A 19,603-nucleotide genomic window follows, 5' to 3' on the forward strand; every position below is an offset into this window, starting at 1 on the left:
GTTTTCTATCTGGATACACAGTGCCTTTTGGGCACTGCCACATTAAATTGATAAAATGCAAAAAAAGAGAAGGCAGTGTTTGTTAGGGTGAATGATGTTGAAGAGTATATGCAACACTCATACACATACATGATCTGCATTCTTCATTTTCATTTAACATGGATTACAGTAACTTCGATCATTGTGGTCTGGCAATTGAATGTGAATTCTGCAGCTTTGAAATTAAGGGAGTACATACAGTCTTTGGCTGCTTAAGCACATGCTTAAGCATGCCAATACCTACAGTCTTTGGCTGCTTAAGCAAAACAAAAACTTTGACAGTTTACCACTACGTGCATACAGAAGACTTTGTCTGCTGTACCAACTCTTGTCAGAAAGGGAGTAAAAGTATCTTATTAGAATGTTAAGGCTAGATTGATTTAGAGAGGTGATAAAATTTCATTAAAATACATAATTTCTTAGAGATGCAGAAGATCCTCTGTTATGTGAAGCCTTTGGATACCTTTCCAGAAGATGCCATGACACTTGACATCACTGGTTTGATTCAGGAAAAACTCTGCTTTGCATTATTCAGGGATTCAGACTGAATGATCTTTTTTGTCCCTGTTGGCCATGAAGCCTGTAAAACAAAATTTTTCAACTTGAAACCTTTCCATAAACCTTCCTCCTCATTCTAAATATATAAGAAGTTGCAGCAGGGAATGGAGGTGGTGTCTCTCTTCCAGTTGTGAAATACATTACTCCCTTCAGCCTCAAATCTTCTCAACAGTTTCCTTCCTACGAGAATCTTACACAAACTACACTGAGTGTAAGTCCTTCAATAAAGACCCCATTGCTAACCCATATACTCTTTAAAAGTTTTTTATATCTTTTTCCTACCTGAATTCCTCAGTTCCTTCTGCAAATGTATTAATTATCTAAACAGATAATGACATCAAAGCTTTACCTAGTTTTAAAAAAGGAGAAATTAAGTCCACTGGCTTCAGCGTAAGGGTTTGAAGATGGGAGTCCTGCTCTGAATTTGTTCAGAAGTGGCAGATGACTTGAAACACGTAACTAACCTTGAAAGGGAGTGAATGATTCCTGACTACCCTTTACTCTGCTGCGGTGTTAAGGTCTATGACATCAAATTGAGCTTTTTGCTGCATGTGGTCCATGAAGATCCCCTAAGAGCTTTGAGTAAGACAACAGACAGAGCCAAAGAACTGCATTTAATGTTTATTAAGCCTTTGCAAAAACACAGACATTTTTCAGTCAACTTGAAATTAATTATTTTAGTCAAACTCAAGTATTTCTTACACATTTCATTGGATTGGCACTAGCAGTAGAGGCAGCAGCATGAGCAGAAAGCATTGGCACTTTGAGCAGAGAATCCGAAGGCTGAAGCTGCACAGATTTCAAAGGTTGTGCTATACAGATAACATAGCAGATATGGTAACCAACTACAGGCAATTTCACCTTCACTGCAGTATGAAACTGGTTATTTTATGGCGTGTTATTGGATGGTTCTTTCTGGTATGAAAACCAGAGAGGACTTCTGGTGAATTTTCCAAGCCTTGAAGGATATATTTCACATACCATTAAGCACAGGAGGTTCATTTGCATAAAAGATTTGCAATAGAAAAATACATTCTGAAATTCTCATTTTATCAAATTCAGACTCTACAACTCCACAGCTATCCAGAATAACATGAAGCTGGAACCGCACCTGATATAAATGTCTTCTCATCCCATTTGCTCTCAGAGAGGACCCATGACATGGTAACATCACCAGAATGCATGCCAAGTAGCTATTGGCAGTGTGTTCCCTCCTTCCTGAGCACCTACATGATGTATAATACTGTTCATCTTTCTGGTTATTGAAATCTGCATGTTCAGCTGGCAATAAGATCAGTGCAATTCCTTGAAATAGTCATAAAGCATTTACAACTGTTTTTGAAAGGGTGGTGGAGAGACATTAGGACAAGTCTCATCCATCTTTTTCTTTCTTTCTTTTTAAGAAATTACTGAATTACTAGAAGAAGCAAACAAAAGTTTATATATGTGTCAAATAGGATTGTACTAGATGACCTGGGCTGGACATCCAGAGGCTCTTTCCAACCTCAACACTTTGTTATTCTGTGCAATTAATCTTCTAAGCCAAAAAATTACCAAGAAACAATGAAGTCTTTAACAATGGAGGGGTTAGGTCCTCAGACTAAATTGACAAATGCAGAAAATCTTTATAAGGTGCATTAATTTATGCACACTGAGACTTTGTCCCAACACAGCTTCACTGTTTTGTATTATGTAGGTCTGAAATGTTCCTAAAACCAATCAGTGCTAGTAAATTAGAAAAAAAAAAAAAAAAAAAACACAGATTTTTTTTTCTGTGAAAAGGGTCTTGGGTTACTTAACTGTCAAGTACCTTAACATGAGAAACAGAGCAAGTGAAAGGATTATGCAGAATCTACTGAAATATAAGAGCTACAGGATTCTGCTACATGAAGGAACTGTACTTCAAGTAATAGAAATATGGAAGGAAACCCTGAAGCTCACAGTCAGAGAAACTTGAAGTCAAAGCAGGATTTAGCTCAAATTCCCAAGCAAAAAATTAGCAGCCCAAAAGCATACATCAATAAAGCACAGCTTGTATAAGCTTTTAAGCTGTTTAAAATAAGAGAGGGATCTTCCATTCATTAAATACTTCTGCTTAACAAAAGGATCAGCATTATACAGATCATGAGAATAGTTTTAAATTCTTGATTCACCTGGGGATTAAGTTTTACCAACTATACCCATGCATAAATTTTTTTTGCACTGAGTTGCATCAGAACATTGCACACTGCTTACAGCAAACCAACATCATTTCACTATTTCACTCTCCTTGTAACGTCGTTATTTTCCAGTTCCCTTCTCCAAGAGAATTCTATTAATCATTAGACACTTAAGGCACAAGCAGAAATAAAAATAAATAGCATCTGTAAGAAAAAGTCAATTACTTAATTAGCACACTTTATCCAAGACTTTTAGGTCTCAATAAATAGAACAGACTTTAAAACACTACTCTGATCCTAAAAATATCAACAGAAAAAACACTACTGAAATTTCTTCTTTATCCTGAGGACTTAGTATGCACAATAACAATTTTAACAGCTGTGGCTGTCTGAAACATCTATTCACTCATCTCTCATTTTTTAAATAGATAATAGCTCCTCTGTGGAGTTCTACTCCTACTGGGATGTCCAGCATCAGGACTGCCCAGTTCACACTGTGGGATTCATGCAGCAACACCCACTAAATTGCTCCTATAGAGACATGTAAGATAGACACCAAGCAGGAGAATTCAACTCACCAAATACGAGCATCTACAACGAAGCTATCTACACAGGAGCCAGTCACCTGAGACTCTCTGCTATTGGTGGAAATAAATAGACACTTACAGTGCACAACTCACCATACACTAAAACAGATGTCTAAAACTGCCAATTTTTCTCCACTGACTGTAAACAGAGCTTAAACTCTTTAGCCAAGTTGCAGATGTCCATGCTACAGATGTCAATTAAAATGAATTCCACCTTAAGAGCGTAGGCAGGTGTCCTCTTCCACGTCTACCTGTGCAGCTGAAGATGGGATTGCAATGACTTGTCTATCCTGAGAGGGAAGTAACCTCCTTCACCTGTCTGCCAGCAAAACAGATGGTAGCAGACCCCCTGCCATCTACTCTCCTCCCACGTACTGTAGTCGTGTAGTCAAAGCCATATGGGTACCTTGCATCACTACTGACCACTGGGTTACGCTAAACAAGCTGATTTTACCTGGAATAGATTGGGCAGTGCTTGCATGAGCCTTTTCCCTGTCCAAACGAAGCAGCATTGGTCTCCCAAAGTGACAAATAATCGTAACCAAAATGTTAAGTACTACAGCTGCTGGCCAAAGAAATGTGTATTTATAGCCTAAGCAGGCTTTGGTTTACAATTTAGACATGTCTGAAGATATTCAGACATTCCTCAAAGTCGTTTATTATTGTTGTAACAAAGAAGGTTGAGTCTACTCTTTACAATCATCATCAAGATGGGTTAAATCAGATACTGTTTCAACCCTGTAATTTAGTAACTTCACAGCATAAAATCCCATTCTGATAAACGAAGGGCTCCTTTACTGGTCTGATTTCAACATACTGCAATCATAGGATTTGCACAGTTCCTGTTCTAAGATACATATGCACATTAAAAAAATACAGATGAGCACATTTGCATCCAGACCAGATCCCCAGTTGACAAAGCAGACCTATAACTAATTTTCATCTTTTCCTAGTCTCCTATGTGTAGTTACCCAGTGTCTTTTATGAAAAGGAATGTTTAAAAGCCATTTGAAGAAGAAATAGAAGTTCCTTATATATAGCTGGATTGTTTTGAGATGGATTCTGGCATTCATATTACCTTCCTTCTCACGCTCTTTTTCTTCAAAATCTTAATTATATCTTGAACACAATGAAACTGTAGAAAAGAGTCAAGATGTCAAGACTCCCATGTACTCTTCAATACTTTGACCCTTGAGGGGCAAAGGAAGAAGTCATTGACAGGTATAACAGAAGCGCCCTGCAGTAGTTAGGTTCTACCGTGCAGGAGCTGCTTATGATTTCCTCCAAGTGTCAACATGCAGCACCCGCCCCAAAGAACTCTGACCAAAGTTAGTTATCTTTATTCTTCCAATTAAGATAAACGATGTACAAATATATTCCAGGTTTGTACATTCTGTGAAATAACTAATTTGCTATATAGATTTTCATGTAGAATAAAGCAAGTTGCCCCTATAGAAAAGTGGTCCCTACAAAACACAGCACTTCTGTTTTCTCTGAATAAAACAGATTAAGTGCCACTTTTTAGATAAGAAATCCATTAAATTTTGTTTTGCAAAAGCAATCTTGCACTGATAACAACTGTCAGGTCCGACAATTGGCGATTTAATGTTCTATTCCCCTTTTTTCTAGCAATTACAAGTTGCTTGAAAATTAAATTACGGTTAATATTTCTCCCCAGTGAGGCAGTCTGACATGATGTGCAAATGCTTACACTGCCCTATAAGTCAGTTGTTCCCAGAAGAGATGGGCTAGCAGCATGAAAATAATTAAATGCCAATATACAATTGGCCTCTTTTATGAAGAATAAACAGGCACAAAGACAAACTGTTCCACTGCTTATACTAACCAACAAATGTTGAGATGACTGTTTATTTTAAACACAGCAATGAAGCTGCAGTGTGGTTTACTGACTTTCATAAATTCAGTTTTAACAATTTAGAATGTGTTCAGAATTAAAGTTCTTATTTCTCTGATGATTCTTCATCTGCATTGACCTTCTCTCTTTGGAGCCACATAAATGCTGACTTTGCTGTGCCATCTCCACTCTGTTGGGAAAAGCAAATGAAGGTAGCCCAGACAAAGCCACAGAGCCCAGTGTAAGCTGTTCGCAGGTAAACAGGGACCAAAATGAAGTTTGACAGCTGCGTTGGAAGGAGAGAGAGCTCAGTTAGTGCTCCAGGCATTGCTAGGTCTTACATCTACAAATCCAACACTTCCACTGACTTCTCACTGGGTTAGATACACTAGGAATGCATCAGATCAGGTTTTATGAGAAATAAAGGCTCTCTGAATTACTCTAAAAACTCACCTGCACAAAAGGCCAGTACATCAGTCCCGTCTGAAATGAAAATGAACCTTCTGTTATTCTTACAGACTTCAACCACAAAGACTGATTTTTTCTTACCACATTTAGCAAAGACTGAAACATATTTGAGTAAAGTTAATAAAAGCCTTTCAGTTGTAAATTAAGTTGCTTAACTTAGAGGTTGCAATATTAAACATCTAATAATCATGAGCCTCTATGCTAGGAGTTTCTCAAACGTATTATTCTAACTCATTTTCAATACAAAACTCTAAGCACAGTTAAGTCTTCATAGTCACCTGACACCAGATACATAAGCGCATTTACCAGATGGGTGAACAAATGTTTAAATATGTTAACATTTGTATTAGCCATGAATGAAAAATACCACTGAACTCTATTTATTTCATACTTGCAATGCTCCTTCTAGCTACTCATACACGTAAGGCTTTTTGAAAAAATCAATGGGTAATTTACTCATAGAACATAAGGTCAAAAGAAACCTTATGATTCAATAGGATATAGTGAGCACTGTTTTTAGAATCGTCCTCCGTAGGAATAAAAAAAAATCCTACCTATATAGTTCCACAGTATGAAGAGAAGTTCACATTGCATCACAGTTTCTCCTTCTATTATATTTTTTCTGCTAATCTATCTTTCTTCTTGCACCTGGTAAATCTTTAAAAATTTTTAATTTGCTAAGCTCTGAGGTAGCATGGATAATTTTTTCCTCTGTAGCAGAAATGCAAACCAAAACCAGCTATTTATACCAAAATCTCCTTAAAAAAGGGATTGTGTTTCTGAAAGTGAGAAGACTGTCACTGAAAAGTATAGGATGAAAATGATTCCTAAAAAAGATGTCTTTATAACTAATGATTTTGACAGGTGTTCATGTAAGCGTTGTCAACAGCATTGCTAACTAAACACTGGTGTGTGGGTACTTCTTAAGATAAAAGGTAGCAAAATCTTAATCAGTGTTGTATTGTAGGGCTCTCATTCAAACAGGGCCAGGTGCAAGTGTTATGGATATAAACACTGTACATTTTTAAAATGGCATCATTTCACCCAGCTGGCAGTGCTGCCTGCTTCAGACTACCCTGACTTCACATGACTGCTGGTACTTAAAGCTTCCTACACATAATCAAATAATGGAGTGAGAGAAAGGCTGTTGGAGGACAGAATATTTCAAATATTTTATTCAATAATATTATCTTTTTGCTTAGCTGGGAAATAAGTGAATTGTTTGCCTCACCTTATATGTATTCCAAAATTTCTTCTTACAGTCTGAGAAGATGTCCTCTTTCCGCTGAAGGATGCTCATACCTAGTGGTAAAGTATTTATAACAATCAGAAAAAATGCAAAACCAAAATGTGCACTTTTTTCACTGTTATCCCAAACTCTTCTCAAAATATACTACAATAGCTTTGAAAGAAAAGCAGGTATCATTACAAAGAAAAAATACCATTCCAGCTACCTCATAGTGCTATGTCGTATCTCCTCATCTATTGATTTGACTCTCAGCATTGACAGCATAGATCAGCTGGAATATACTGTATAGGTAGCATATTGTATCTGTTCCACTGCCACATAATTCACCAGTGGTATGGCAGTGGAACAGATATGATGAAAGTACCCTTTACACGCACAAGATCCAGAGAATAAAGCATTCTGCACATTGTTGAAGTGCCAGAAGTGGCTCAGATCCTTGAAGGCGTATAGGAGCCTACAGACCACTGAAGCGAGTGGAAAAGGGTACCTAATTTTTTTGTTGTTGTTTAAATTTAGGCCATAATCAACAGGCTCCCATCATTACACCCAAGATCAAGAGAAAAGCGGTATGACTTGACATTACATATTAGTCACATGCAAACTGGAAATAAATTGACTGAATGAATTCTCATCACATGTAATATCATTTAAAGGGTTCAAAATAATAAACCCTCTAAACAGTACTTTGCATGATGAGAACCTTCAGCTGTCAAATTAAGACTACATCTTTCTAAGAGATGTAGCAGCTCTTCAGTGATCACCCACCTTCACTGGAAGACATGACCTATATTAAGCAAAGGTATTAGACAACATGCCTTTAGCACATCAATCTAAAATCAAAAGCTATGCATCTGCACATAATCAGAGGCCCAAAATTGCTTAGTCCAGCTCAGGTATCCTTTTAGGTATTTGCATGCCACGAGGTTATCAGTATCTCTCAACAGACACATTTTTTTGCTATTACATCATACTGCTACCCAATTTAGGGATTTTTACCATCCCTTTGGTGGTCCTTCAAATCCTTCTGGTCCTTGAGCAATTCTCTGCTTACATTCTGACACAGGCAGGTAGTATTTTAAGAATAAGTATCTGGTATTTGTCTTCTTCCTTTGCTTAATTTCTCTTCAGTCACAAACTGAATGATTTCCCCGTCAGGGTCATAAAATGCAGATCTCCCAATACCAGCAAAAAGAGTACCCGTCTTGCTCTTCTTCCACATGAAGTTTAAATTAAATGAGAGGCTTGTTTTGCACTAGTTTCACCTACTATTTTTCTTAGTCCCTCAAGCTCGGGGAGAGCTACCGCCGGCTGCGAGTCCCCAGCCGCTCCCCCGGCTCCCAGCGCGGCCCCGCCCGCGGCTGAGGCGCCCGCCGAGGCCTTGAGCCGGCAGCGCCCGGGCCGGGACCCGCCGCGTGCAGCGAGCCGCTGCCCGGCGGCCGCTTTCGGTGCCTCCCCACCTGCGGTTCTCCGACCGACGCCCCCGCCTCTGCGGTGCCCGGGCGGCGGCGGCACTCACCCGTGTAGAAGGCGAGGACGGCGACGGGCGCGCCGAGGAGCTGGTCGCAGAGCACCTTGCCGAGCACGGCGGGCGGGCGGCGGCCGGGCAGCGCCCGCTCCAGCGCCCGCAGCCAGACGTAGCTGAAGTTGCCGTGGAAGGCGAGGGCCACCAGCGCTACGCGCCGCGTCTGCGCCCAGTCGGGCGGCTGCCCCCGCCGCCGCCGCCGCCACAGCTGCTGGGCCGCGTCGCCCGCCGCGAAGAGCCCGCCGTACAGCAGCACGTTGCAGAGCCAGGGGAAGCGGCGCACCCCGCCGCGCAGCAGCAGCCCGGCCATCGCCCGCCGCCTCTTCCGCCCGCCGCCGCCGCCTCCTCCTCACGGGCCCGCCCGCCGCCGCCCCGGCCCCGCCGCCGCCCTCGCCATCCCCGCGGTCCCAGCTCCCGCTAAGGGCCACCCCTCCCGGGGTGCCACCTCCGCCGGGCCTGCCCCTGCCAGGGAGGGCCGGCACCCCACGGCGTGCCCCCTGCTCAGCCTCCCTGCGGCCGCGCCGGTCTGCGGTGGGCCCGCGGGTGATCGCTGGGCACCCGGGCTTCTGTTCACGGGCTTATTTTTCAGGTGACTGTGCATTCACTCATAAGTAGGTCACTGTGGCTCCTGGGCTTTGGTCTAATGTGCACTGTGGAGGGCCTCTGCAGTATCGCTGCAACAATTAAGTGAAAACTAGGCACTCTTTGCTTATTAACTTTTAAATTTCTTTATCTCCCTCTTGCTTGCTTACATGAGTAGGTTATGGCTTTTCAATTTTGCTGTTGTTTTACACTGATTTCTGTTACCGCACTGAGCAGGGCTGATGCACACCTGCTGAGCAGCAGCTGCCTGTGCAGTTCCTCCCCTTTGCCCTCTCCTATTGAGTCAACTTGAGAAAGCCAGAAGTGATGTGTTTATTCAAGATACTTGTGTACACAGCTTTGTACACACAGAACCCTTGCCACAAAGCAGATCTGAAGTCATGCGATGAGCTGACAGCGAGGGAGGCTTCTGTGCTCCGAGGAAGCCCTTAGCCACAGAAGACATCGAGCGCATCCTGAAGCATCGGGAATGTCCCCTCGGTCCTGGCAACGGGCTCAAGCTTGACGTAGGGAACCATCTCCAGGCACAAGGTGGTAGTTCACTGTGTCCTAACAGGGACTGGGATCTATGAGTTTGACACTGTCATGAAGTCTTCCAGGAATGACTCCAAATAGGCATAGATGGCTTGTAGGTTGAAATACATTTTATTAACAAAGTGGAGCAAGTAACCCAATGCTTGGGAGACTCACTGTCAGGGCTCATGGGCTGTCCTTACCATGTCTTCTGAATACATAGACTTGGCTGCGAGAAAAACAGAACTGCAGTGCTCTCTGAAAGTTGTGCTATTAAATAATATAAATGGCGCTAAAAGGAAGCGCAATACTTACCGGAAAATAACTCCAGTTTGAAAGAACAAAAATAAACCTCTGGAAAATAGGGGTTTCTGGGCGAGGACTGCCCGGCCGGGCGGAGCCCGCAGGCAGGGGCGTGCGGCGCTCCCGCCGCCCCGCTTGCTCCGGGGCCCGTCCCCGTGCTCGCCGCCGCGGGAGCCGGGCAGGGCGGCCTATTGCTCCGGGCGGGTGTCGCTCGGCTCCCCCCGAGTCCGGATGAAGCCCGTTCTTCGGGGCTGTGCAGTCGTCCCCCTGCGGGACCCGTACGCGGAGGAAGGGTTTTGGTGTGGCCGTTAACCAGCCCCCGCAGGCCGAGCTGCCCACACCGGGGTGACAGCCGGGGGGCGTGTGAAGGCTGCGGCCGTGCAGAACCCTCGCGGGGTACCGGGCTGCCACGACCCGCCGCGGCGGGGATTCGAACCCTGGACAAGGAGGCGGCTCTGTCCTCCCTCCTCCACTCCCCGGCCGGGCCGCATTCACTGCGCATGCGCCAGTACCTGTTACCTCCCCGGTCGTTCTCCGGGACTGTTCCACTAGCTGGAGGTGGGGGGGGGTGGGTGGTTTAGCAGCGGTAGCGGGCGTCGTGCGGAAGAGAGGGAGGGTGCTGCGCTCCTCCCAGCCCGTGGTGTCACGGCGCGCGGCTCCACCGCGCCTTCCGCGGTGTCGCCGCCCCGGACTCTCCCCGCCCATCTGCCGCGGTGGTCTGGGCCGGCTGCGCCGCGGGGCGGGCCCGCCGCCGTTCCCTAGGTGAGCGCGTTGCCCGCCCCGCCCGCTGCGGCCTCGTCAGCGCTGCCAGCGTGGAGCCGGCCGGGGCTGAGGCGGAAGCGCCCGGCGGGGAGGCGGAGCGCACCGGGGACCCCGCCGGCTATGGACGCTTCTCTGGAGAAGGTCTGCGGGGCGGGGGACCGGGGCACCTGCGGGCGGAGGGGTGTTGAGGCGCGGCGGGCCCTGGCGGCCGCGTCGCCGACGGGGCCCCGGAGCCCAGGCCGGGGTCAGTGGCGAGTCGGGGCTCGGGGCGGCGCTTCCCCAGCGCCTCGGCCGCGGCGGTGTCGCGGTTCCGCCGGGGCTTCCGGCCCGTTTTCGCCGGGGGGGGCTGTGCCGCACGGGCCTCAGTCAACTTTGTCTCACGAAGCCTTGGAAGTGGAGCCCCCGGGCCTACCCCGCTCCCCGCCGCCACGGCGCTTGGCGGTCGTCGCCTGTGTGAACGCCGTCTGTTTCTGTCCCCCGGTTCTGTAAAAAGGCTGAAGAACTATCAGGAAATGCTCTAGGAAACAAGTTTCTTTGCTTGTTTTCTTAAAAAGAAGATGGGGCGTATTTCCTGGAAATGTTAGCCTTCAGCAGAATAGTAGAGAAAATATTATTTGACTTCCTAATTTTTCATTTTATACTGGAGATATTTACTGCCCTGTGTTTGCTCTCTTCTGTCTAATGTACTGTGCAAAGCAATTATTGATTCTATAATACCCGAAGTGACTGACAAAACTTACTTTGCCTTTGTCACTGTGAGTCAGTCAGAATCTGGTAATCTGGGACCTGTCACACTTCTGCTGCCTTTCATGGCACCTGCCATGCTCCAGAAGACCTGTCCTAGAAGTGACGGTGTCATGGCTGCTCATGCATAGATTATCACTATTGTATGTCTTTGAGGACAGTATGCATTTAAAATAATTTATACTTTATGTGCTTAAGAGATGTAAATGCATCCTTCCCTTTGCATCACTTACTATATGCAGCATGTTCAGTTTTATGTAATCTCTGGAATTGCCTAGATGAGTTTGAATGGGAAGTGCTCTAGTGAGATGAATAGTAAGGAAATTCAGGAAATATCTTTCTGATGTGATTAGTGAGTTGGTAGCAAAATCGTTTGATATATTACAATCCCCATGAAGAATACAGTATTAAAGAGTATTTGGTAGCCTTTAAAAGCTTAAATTTTTTACCAGTGCTGACAGAAGTTACAGTGATTGCTGCTTCTCCTGAAAAGTTATAGTTACTTAAGTAAAACTTAATTGAATATAGTAGTTTGGAATATAGTCTTTATCGACTGGACTCATGTAGAATAATGGTACAATATGCAGTTATTGAAAGAGGGCACATTAGTACAGGCCAAGTGTTTGTCCTGTAGTATTGACAAAGTACTTAGAAACTTTGTTTGACTGGGTCATCATAAGAGGCAATAAAAACACTGTGTAAGAATTAAATACCTGAATTTCTTACCAGAATTTGTATTCCTGATGTAAGGAATAGTCTGTAATGGTGAGGGCCCTGCAAAAACTTGCATGTCTGATTTTTCAATATATTCAGATATATGTGTATAGAGAGTTAACGTTTATGTTACTTCCTCTCTTGTTTATCATGGCTTTTTTCCCCATGTATGTTAAAAGCTGTAGGCCTCTCTATAATAGCATGCCACAATACAATTATTGTCTTCTAGCCACTTAGCAGTTAGTGCTCTCCTGAAATAGTCCTTGCTTAATATTGTTGTAAATCTGTACAATCTGCACTTTATCTAATCTTGAGGATGATATATAAGAAGTTTTCTCCCTAAATAAATTTGAAATTGATCCAAGTTGGGATATGCTTATCCTCAGAGAGTATGTGTCTACTGATCTTGTGCTTATTTAAAAGCATTATCATAATGCATCTGAGACTGTCTTTTATTTGAACCATGGATTCTCTCTTCCTTATATATTTATACATGTAGTTTCTTGGGATGTAAGTGATAAGTACTTTTTAACTTGTATTAAAATTCATCAAAATTATCTATTTTTTATAATGAAGGAGGCATTTTGGTACAATCACTTAATTAGCTGTAATGCATGGTGACATTGAATCACTACAGTCGTTAGGTTCTTGCAAATGGAAAAAGATATATTTTTTTTTTAGCAGATGAGAAACTTCCCAAAAGTTGAAAACATTGCACCGTAGCATCATGAGGAAAACCTGTTGTAGAATCTGACACACAGGTGTGCACACCAACAATCTCATAGTTCAATTATCTTTGTTTTATCAGACAAGTGGTTTTTGTTCTTGTTGGGTGGATGGTTTTGTTTTTGTTTTTGTTTTTTTTTTTTAATTATTAATATTATGTGTCATAAGTGGCATAATAAGAATTAATTTTATTTGAAATCCAGAAATCTTTTTTGGGGTGAACTTCAATTTTAAGTTCTTCTGGAAGCCTGTATTAAACTTCAGAAGTTTGGCTAACATATATATGATTCTGTTTTTGATTTTCTGCCTCATTTATCTTTTGATATAAGTGACCAATCTTCTGAAGGTTTTTAACATTTTAAGTTTCAAGTTAGGTGACTTTGTCAATGGTAACATAGGGCAAATTCTTTCCTTGTAGTTTCTTGCTGGCTCTACAGCAGTGTTTTCCCTAAACATGGAAAAACTGTTTTGGTTTCTTGCTCAGCCTGTAACTTCTGTCTTTTGTTACTGTGTTAATTACCACAACATCCTGGTAACTTTACTGGGAAACTAGTGACAGCAGACCTGCATGCAAATCCTGCTGCATGTCAGGGAAATTATAAAGATTAAAAGATAAATACCTATCAGAAGCCCTGTGGTGATACAGTGCTGTTTTCATTCAAGCCTGACAGTCATGAAGTGGCTGCTTTTTTATTTGTTATCTAAAACTTTTCTTAGCCTGGAGAATAACACAGTACTCTTGGCTGAAGAATCCTTATATTGCTGGAGATTCATATACTGTTGAGAACAGTTTTTGGGTTTTGATGGTAAAACTTTCTTCTAGGCAAATATAATAACGTAGTGGGAAAAGGAGGCATACTACTTGTGAAGTATGTAATGAGCTATACCTGTGAGGTGTTTTTTGCACACACAGTAGTTTATGTAGACTGTTTAAAAATCATCCCTTTCTTGGGTTAGGAGTACAGCCTACCGAAATGCAAACTCAATATTGCAAAACATTGGTATATGAAGCAACACTGTGGTTTTTGAATTTGTTACTAACTTTCAGTCTTATCACAACTGGAGAATGGCCCCTTACCCTTCTTTACTTGGCAAGTGACCCCAAGGTGTGACATACTGCCTATAAAACCAGAAACAATTTACACTTCAAAGTGCTTAAAAAAAAATAGGAGCAAATTAATTACAAAAACAGGGAAGTAACCACAAATCAAACCTGTTGCAAGTTAACCTTAGTGAATTGGATTAAGACATTTTGAAGACAATGAATGATAAAAGTCAAAGTAGGGCAGTGAATGCCAGGGTCTCTGAAGGGCTTGTGGAGGCAGGAGGTATCAAGTTGCTGAACAACACCTTGAAGGAAGAAGCTGGGGCTGGTGCCTCCTCAGAGCTTGAAAGGACATTGCATGTCTTGTAACTTACCTGGTCAGAGGATCACCTAACTGTGATCGCCTTCAGAGCCTGTGATAACCCAGGGAAGGACTGAGTGCAGAAACTAAGGCTAATAGAGTATTTAATGCAGCTATTTTGACCTCATCAAAAACTGTTGTCTTGTAGTTCAGGAGGTAGTATTCAACTTGTCCACCGGTCTTTTTAAAAACAGTTCAAAAACATGAAAAAAGGATTCTGTTTCTTACTGATTGGATTTTATACGCACTTGATGTCATTTATGACAAAGCTAAAGCAATGCGCTACTTCATTATGGCATGTTACTAAAGTGTGTTCAGAAATGTTTCTTAACTGAATGGCTTGTTGCTGCAACTTTGCCACACTTATTTTTCTTGTTGTTTAAAATAAATAGGTAGTCTTTTGCTTCCCACCTCCATGCCCTTACTAATGTGAGCAGGGGAGGAAGCATATGTAAAATTCAGTATGCAGCAGTAGAAGGGGTTTTGTCTTCCCATAATTCAAAGGAGAAAAGTTGCTGCATATCCACTTAGCAATTGGAAGAAAAACAGAAGGGATTTGTTTTCCAGTTAAACCCACATCAGAATTCAAAGACTTCCTGGATTTCATAGCATTTTATGGAGCGTAGTGTAACTTCTTAGGACTTTTAGAACTGTGTTTTATGTATTTATTCTGCCTGTGTAATTACTAGTAAGTGAGACAGGATGAGTCACAAGGTAAGTATGTTCAGGTTTTAACATCTGATGTAATTCTTGCAGGTGAATTTTGTGTTAATAATAAACAAAAGCATTTCAGAGACCTTTTTGTAGTGACTCTACTACATCTTGTGTCCTAATCTACAGCAGATTTGTTTGAATATTTGCATGTGATGTTGAGGAAGGTTCAAGCCTTCAACTGCCTTCCAGCCATTGATCATGTTTTACGGCAACCTGAATTAAAGTATGTGAGATAATCACAATCAGTAAATTATGTCTAATCAGTTACTTCCTTAAAGGCTCCGAGGAGCAAAACCTTTTTTTTTTTTTTAATGTAAGATTTCTTTTAATATTTTTTTTGATGTGATGAAACTCTGGAAATGACTGGAAATGTATGGAAATAACGCTAATGATCATATTTAGATTTTTCTTCTAGCTATATATGTTGTATTCTGAGAATCAAATGTTTTCAGTGTGTATATTTTCTTAAATCTCTGTGATGAGGTCTTGAACTTTTTGTATTTGTACTGCTTTTTCATTCAGTGCTTAATTTTAAGTTGTGTCCCTCAGAGCCAATGGATGTTGTAGAAACCAGAAGTGTAAAAACCCATTTATTGCTAAATGCTGGGAGTTCTTGTGGGAAAATATTACTGAATACTTGTACTGTTCTTTTGTTCTTCCCCCAAACATTTGTTACTGGCCACTTCTAAAGCAACAGAATAGAGAACTGTGAATCTTGATTTGATCCAGTGTGACCATGCCTCACTACTGATTCTTTCAGCCACCTACCACTTGCTATATAATATGACTTAAATCTCTCAATATTTTGGTAAAAATAGTCTTTGAACATATGGTAACTCTCAATTTAATTTTTTTTTCTTTTCTTGATCAGTCCTCTGGATGAAAATAGTGTAAAATTGTAATGTAAATTAATCCCACTACCTTCTGTGATTAAATTTGCTTTTGTGTCTGTATCTGTATGAGCAAATGTATTTGCCTGTGTTGCACATGTGCAGCAGTTGCATGTGTTTCCATTAGCAGTGATGGGAAGCATGTGCAGGCCTTTAGGAGTATTGTTTATCAAATACTGTAGCAGACAAGCTATTATATGCCTGCAGTGTGGATAGTTTAAGTTTAATTAGTAAACTTGTTTTGGACTTCTTTTCCAAACACCACACCTCCCCCTTGCACACCCCAACCTTAGAGCGGTCTAAAGGGTTAACTGCTAGAGGCTTTGATATGAGGGCTGATCTTTTGAAAAAGGGTTGATGTTGAATTTATGGAGGCTGTGCTTACAATACATTGGGGAAGCAGAGGAAGGGAGAAGAGAATCTGTAACAGCGTCACCTGAGTATCTTAGGTTTTTTTGCTAATGTCATGGGTCTTATCAGTGGTGTTACCTTTTACCTTTTATTGGGGTATATTTATTTTTCAAATACCGTTTAATATTGAGCACTATAGGTAAGTCAGACTGTGCTAGATGATACCATTCACATTCTCTGGAAGCTTCTAGATGGCATCTAATCCTTAAATGGATCAGTGTTCCTGTCCAGATCTCTTGTGTCAGTGTCACAAGCTTCTGCCAGGCTTCTTGGGTTAAAGCTCATGAAAGAGACTTCAAAGCAAAAGCAGTTCTTTGGAAAATACTTACTCGTCTTTGAACTTGTCACTGGTTCAGTGGAAAGAAGTTCAGTGATTTTTGAGCTCTTCCATCTTGACAGGCTTTTTAACAAGTATCTGCTGTTACCTGGTTTCATCAGTGAAACCAGGATTTTTGTTTCATTTTGTGTAGCTGGAGGGCTCTAACTACTAGAAGATAACCCTTTTCTGCATGTCAGTATTCCTTAAGCTGCCTGCTGCATGTCAGATTTACTCTTGTCTAGTTAAAGGGCTTCTCTCCAATAAGTTAAGATTAAAAATTGGTTTAAAGATGGCAGAAATAGGAAAAAAAATAGATTTACAAGAGTATTTGGATTAGGTGTTTTCTCATCTGTTTTGAAAACTACTGCTGTAAAAGTTTGACAGGGAAGACTGCCATTTTATTTCTGCTTTTGCTAGAACAGTCTTAAATGATATCTTCTTATGTTTCCTAGGTAAGAAATGTTGGGTTTTTTAACCTCTTCTAGAAATTATTACTTGAACATGTTTGAATACCCGTTGGTTGAACTGTCAATCTTCCCCTGAATTTGCATCGAAATGCTCAATGACTAAAACCTGCCTTGGTCAAATTTTTCAGTTTAGCTTCCCAAACAATGTCTTTTCTAGAAGGTAACTTTCTTGTGAGAATAGTGTTGCACTTACCCACTGATCACTCTTTCATTTGGTAGTGGGGTGTTTTTTTTTTTTTTTCCTCTATTACTATTAGGACAGAGGTGCTAGTTTGATTTTGTTGTTTTCGGTTGTTTTTTTTTTTTTTTTTCATTTTTTTTATGAGAGTCTGTGCATCATGAGAGCTGACTGTCAAGCCAACTCAGTTGAGTTGATAATGGGGTTTTTTGGTGCAGAAACAGAGTTCTCAGGTGAAGTAAAAGGATAATTTCTAAATGATATTTGCCACTTGTCATTGTATTTGGGGTATCAATCTGTTTTTCATACTCTGTAGAACGATTAGGATGTCCCTTAGCAGGTTTTTGGTTTTGTTTTGTTTTTTAATTTTGAATACAACTGCATGTGAATTTTTATATTTAGGGAAATACTTAAAGTTTTATTCCTGGTGTAGAATGGCTATGAAAAAGGGGGGAAAAAAATCATTCAAATGGGCTAAAGTGGCACATACTTAATTTTTTAGCTAAAGCATTATAATGAGCACTTACTTGAACACCTTGTGCTTCTCAAATACTTCTGATGCTCTTTCTTCCATTATTCATCAGAAAAAGTCCTGATTTCCCCTTGTGAAGAAAAAAATTGGATCTGTCAGTAGTAAAATCCACATCACAATTGAGTTTTCTTTTGGGTTATTTTAGGTTAGTAGTATGTTCTCATTTTATATATTTTTGAGTTCAGAATATTCAGCATACTTTTAAATGAGTAAAAGAATCTGGCTGATGCATGAATTTGTATTGAGGATGTTGTGGGGACAGTGGTAAGATAAATATTTTTGTCTTCTAAAAGTTGTTATCTTTTTTCATGAAAGATGGTTGACCCTACTCTAGCAGAAATGGGAAAGAATCTGAATGAAGCAATGAAGATGCTGGAAGATAGTCAAAGGTATGTGCAAAGGATAACAACTACAAAAACAATTGCTGTTTGTGCTAAGGGGAGGATTATTAATATTGCTGTCATTAAATGGGAAAGAACTCATTTTCCTAGTAGTTTAAGCTCATATTGTCATTCTGAAGCTTACACCTATACAAGTCACCACTGGTTCTCAAATGATGGGATCTTAATAATAAATGTACATGTTTTTGTGTGTGTTCTGTAATATTCAGAGCAAGTCCAGCAAGCCTGTTTTCTCAGAGATGTAAGGTTTTTTTTTTTCTTATTGCTGTGCAAGTAACTCTTAATTCCTATATATGAGACTCTTCTGCAAGTTTGACATTTTCTGTTAAAGAACTAAAAAAAAAAAACCACCCTGGGTACTGTTTAATTAAGTTTGGGCTCAACTTATGTGTTGGTCTCATCAGATTTATTTATGAAACTATTGCCAGTGAAATAGATTGCAAACATGTCAGTATGTATTTCTGCAAGTCAGAGTGAACTGCATATTTGATGTTATAAAACATAAACTAAATACATAGTTTATTCTTGTGTCTTTAACTAAGAAAAGCGGAGGAGGAAAATGAAAAGAAGTATGCACGGAAGGATATTCCTGGACCACTCCAAGGCAGGTAGGCAACAACAATTTCTAGATAATGCTCTTTACTTTTCAGGATCTGTAAAATGCATGTAATGTGTTTGTTTCCCAAGCAACTTCTATATGAATGCAGTTGTGGTGGGTTGACCCTGGCTGAATGCCAGCTGCCCACCAAAGCTCTACTGCTCCCCTCCTCAGCTAGAGAGGGGAGCGAGAAGATAACAAAAGGCTTGTCAGTGGTGATAAGGACAGGGAGACATCACTCACCTCTTGGAACTGCGGGCATTGGCTCTGTCAGACACAGGAGAAACTTCTAGCAGCTTCTCACAGAAGCCACCCCTGTAGCCCCCACGCTACCAAAACCTCACCTCGCAAACCCAGAACATGCAAACATGAACACTTGACAGTCCAGGCACTATATCAACTTCTTCCATACTTGCATAGGGAAAAGAAAAAGGTTATTATCATACACGCTATTTCCATATTCATGTAGGAAAAAGAAAAAAGATTACTTGGTGTCTGAAATTTTTAACTCTTGGAATCTAATGAAGTATTGATGCCTACAGCTGTGACTGAGACTTAAAGTAAATATAGATAAAGTTATCTTACATAATAACGATTCATTAAAACACCCAGATTAAAAACAAACAAACCAAAAATAAGCCAAAAAAAAAAAAAAAACCAAAAAACACCAAAAAACAAAACAAAACAAACAAAACAACCCTGAGACTGATAAGGTAGAAAACCTGGAAACCCCTACCCCCCCCAACCACAAAACAAAACCAAAACAGAAACCCCCTACCCCTTCAGCACAACTGTCTTAAAAAATTGTATGGAGCTCTTGTGCATGAGACAGGTAAGACCACTGTACCTGAAAACTAAGATTTAAATTGGTTGTAGTCTTTTTGG

At 41.1% G+C, this 19,603-nt stretch overlaps 2 protein-coding genes across 3 annotated transcripts in view; one reads left to right on the forward strand and one right to left on the reverse strand.

Moving 5' to 3' along the window:
* Window positions 1–1,206: 1,206 nt before the first annotated feature.
* Window positions 1,207–8,791, reverse strand: MPV17L (MPV17 mitochondrial inner membrane protein like). The gene is made up of 4 exons (XM_042798754.1): window positions 8,432–8,791; window positions 6,898–6,968; window positions 5,652–5,681; window positions 1,207–5,484 (listed from the first exon to the last, which is right to left on the reverse strand). The coding sequence occupies exons 1-4, from the start codon at window positions 8,745–8,747 to the stop codon at window positions 5,305–5,307; spliced, it is 597 nt and encodes a 198-aa protein (XP_042654688.1). The 5' UTR covers window positions 8,748–8,791; the 3' UTR covers window positions 1,207–5,304.
* A 1,622-nt stretch (window positions 8,792–10,413) lies between these two features.
* The window catches only part of PDXDC1 (pyridoxal dependent decarboxylase domain containing 1), a 33,407-nt gene continuing 24,217 nt past the window's right edge, over window positions 10,414–19,603 (forward strand). Inside the window, exons 1-3 of one of the 2 annotated variants that reach the window (XM_032983747.2) lie at window positions 10,414–10,759; window positions 18,035–18,108; window positions 18,663–18,728. In XM_032983747.2, coding sequence (XP_032839638.1) covers window positions 10,739–10,759; window positions 18,035–18,108; window positions 18,663–18,728 — 161 coding nt within the window. In that variant the 5' untranslated portion in view covers window positions 10,414–10,738. Of the gene's footprint in view, window positions 10,760–12,767; window positions 12,838–18,034; window positions 18,109–18,662; window positions 18,729–19,603 lie in introns of those variants that run through there. The other variant, XM_032983749.2, reaches the window with a different exon arrangement.

Source organism: Tyto alba, unplaced genomic scaffold, assembly GCF_018691265.1.
Source record: "Tyto alba isolate M040663 unplaced genomic scaffold, T.alba_DEE_v4.0 Super-Scaffold_28, whole genome shotgun sequence".
Classification (NCBI taxonomy): domain Eukaryota; kingdom Metazoa; phylum Chordata; class Aves; order Strigiformes; family Tytonidae; genus Tyto; species Tyto alba.